We start from the raw sequence: 1556 nt of genomic DNA, 5'->3' as shown, positions 1-1556 counted from the left end.
TTAAACAATGGCAAGTTCTAGGATGCCCACTCTTTCTTTCCTGAGAAAGGAACACAGATTTTGGGGGCTCAAGACATCAGTAATGTAAGTTAACAGTGGGTTCAGGAAAAATAAAGCAAAAAGCACAAATTACAGAAAAAATGTTTATAAAAGAGCTTCATGCCTTTTTTTTTTTTTTAAGTGTTTGGATTACCTAGACCCTTTCAGAATTCGGGAAGAGCTACCCATCAGGAAAATGGGATTACTTAGAAACAAGAGTCACCTGATCAGGAAATCCTGGTGGGAACACCTCCCTGGTGAGAAGTCCCAGGTCCTGCCTGTCTAGTGAGCGTCACTCAGTCACCCACTCACCCTGTCGGGGTCTCTGTGTCCCCACTCACGACACGAACGCGCTTGGCCTTGCCCGCGATTTGCCAGACGTGGCCAGTGCTCAGTCATTCCGGGAACTGGTTGAAATACAGTTTCCAGGCACCCCCTCCGCCCTCACTCCTGGTACGTTTACAACGGATACTTCTCAAGTGGGGCCCCGGAACCTGAATTTTGCACAAGCTCAGCCAAGTGGAGGGAGGTGCGGACTGGGGGGGGGGGGGGGCGCACCCTCGGGGATTCGTCGTGAGGGAGGAAGGGGCCCTGCACAGAGAGGAGGGTTGTGTCTCCTGCCTGGGCCCAGGTTCAATGACTCGAGCCGGAGGATACGTAAAATGATATAGAATATTTAATCGGTTACTGTGATATCATAGAAACACCAAGCATCATCAAAGTAAAAAAGGCTGCTAGGAGGTACATGATGGGTCCGGACGCTACGGGGTCGGGGCTGGTCTACGGCCTCCGGCGGGGGGCGGCGGGGCCCGGGGCCCCTCGAGGCCCAGCGGGGGGGGCGGGGGGCGGGGTCGCTGGCCCCGGTCCGGGTGCCTCTTGCCCTTGCCCTTGCCCTTCTTCTTGTCCTCCAGCCGCGGTTTCAGGGCGCACACGCAGGCGGACACGCCGGCGATGGCCTTGGGCAGGTCGGTGCCCCTGCTCCACGCGTCCTTGTCGCGGTCGTAGACCTGCACGGTCTTGGAGAAGGCCGTGCTCTCCCAGCTGTAGCCGCCCAGGACGTAGATGCGGCCCTGCCACACGGCCACGCCCGACTCGCTGTTGGCGTGCAGCAGGGGCGCCACGCGGGTCCACTGGTTGCACTGCGGGCTGTAGGCCTCCACGCCCAGCACGTCGAAGCGCTCCATGGACTCGATGCTGTCGTCACTGCCGCCGATGGAGTAGATGCTGTCGCCCAGGCTGCACATGCTGTGCCAGCCGCGTGCCGTGGTCATGGGCCGCCGCTCCTCCCACACGTCCGTCCGGTGGTCGTAGCACAGCAGGTTCTTGCGGTAGGGGCCGATCTGGTAGTCGTGCCCCCCCGAGATGTACACGAAGTCCTTGTAGATGGCGCCCGCGTGGCCGTAGGTGAACCTGCGGAGACGGGCGGACGGAGACACAGAGGGGGCTCAGTGCCGCGCCGGGGCCCCGCGCTCTCCCTCTTCGCCGGGGGGGGGGGGGGGGGGGGGGGGGGGGGGGGG

General features: G+C 61.0%; 1 protein-coding gene across 2 annotated transcripts in view; it reads right to left on the bottom strand.

The window, feature by feature from the left end:
* Positions 1-1556, bottom strand: part of LOC121009873 (kelch-like protein 36) — a 105092-nt gene that overhangs the window by 92072 nt on the left and 11464 nt on the right. The window contains exon 5 of one of the 2 annotated variants that reach the window (XM_040443247.1): positions 694-1449. The exons of the other annotated variant lie outside the window; for it this stretch is intronic. Within the exon in view, the coding sequence (XP_040299181.1) occupies positions 801-1449 (649 nt within the window). The 3' untranslated portion in view covers positions 694-800. Of the gene's footprint in view, positions 1-693; positions 1450-1556 lie in introns of those variants that run through there. 2 annotated transcript variants of the gene reach the window in all.

Source organism: Herpailurus yagouaroundi, unplaced genomic scaffold (assembly GCF_014898765.1).
Source record: "Herpailurus yagouaroundi ecotype Mexico unplaced genomic scaffold, PumYag 190, whole genome shotgun sequence".
In the NCBI taxonomy this organism is placed as follows: Eukaryota; Metazoa; Chordata; class Mammalia; order Carnivora; family Felidae; genus Herpailurus; species Herpailurus yagouaroundi.
Note: the sequence above shows the minus strand (reverse complement) of the source record. Positions and strands in the feature narration are given on the sequence as shown.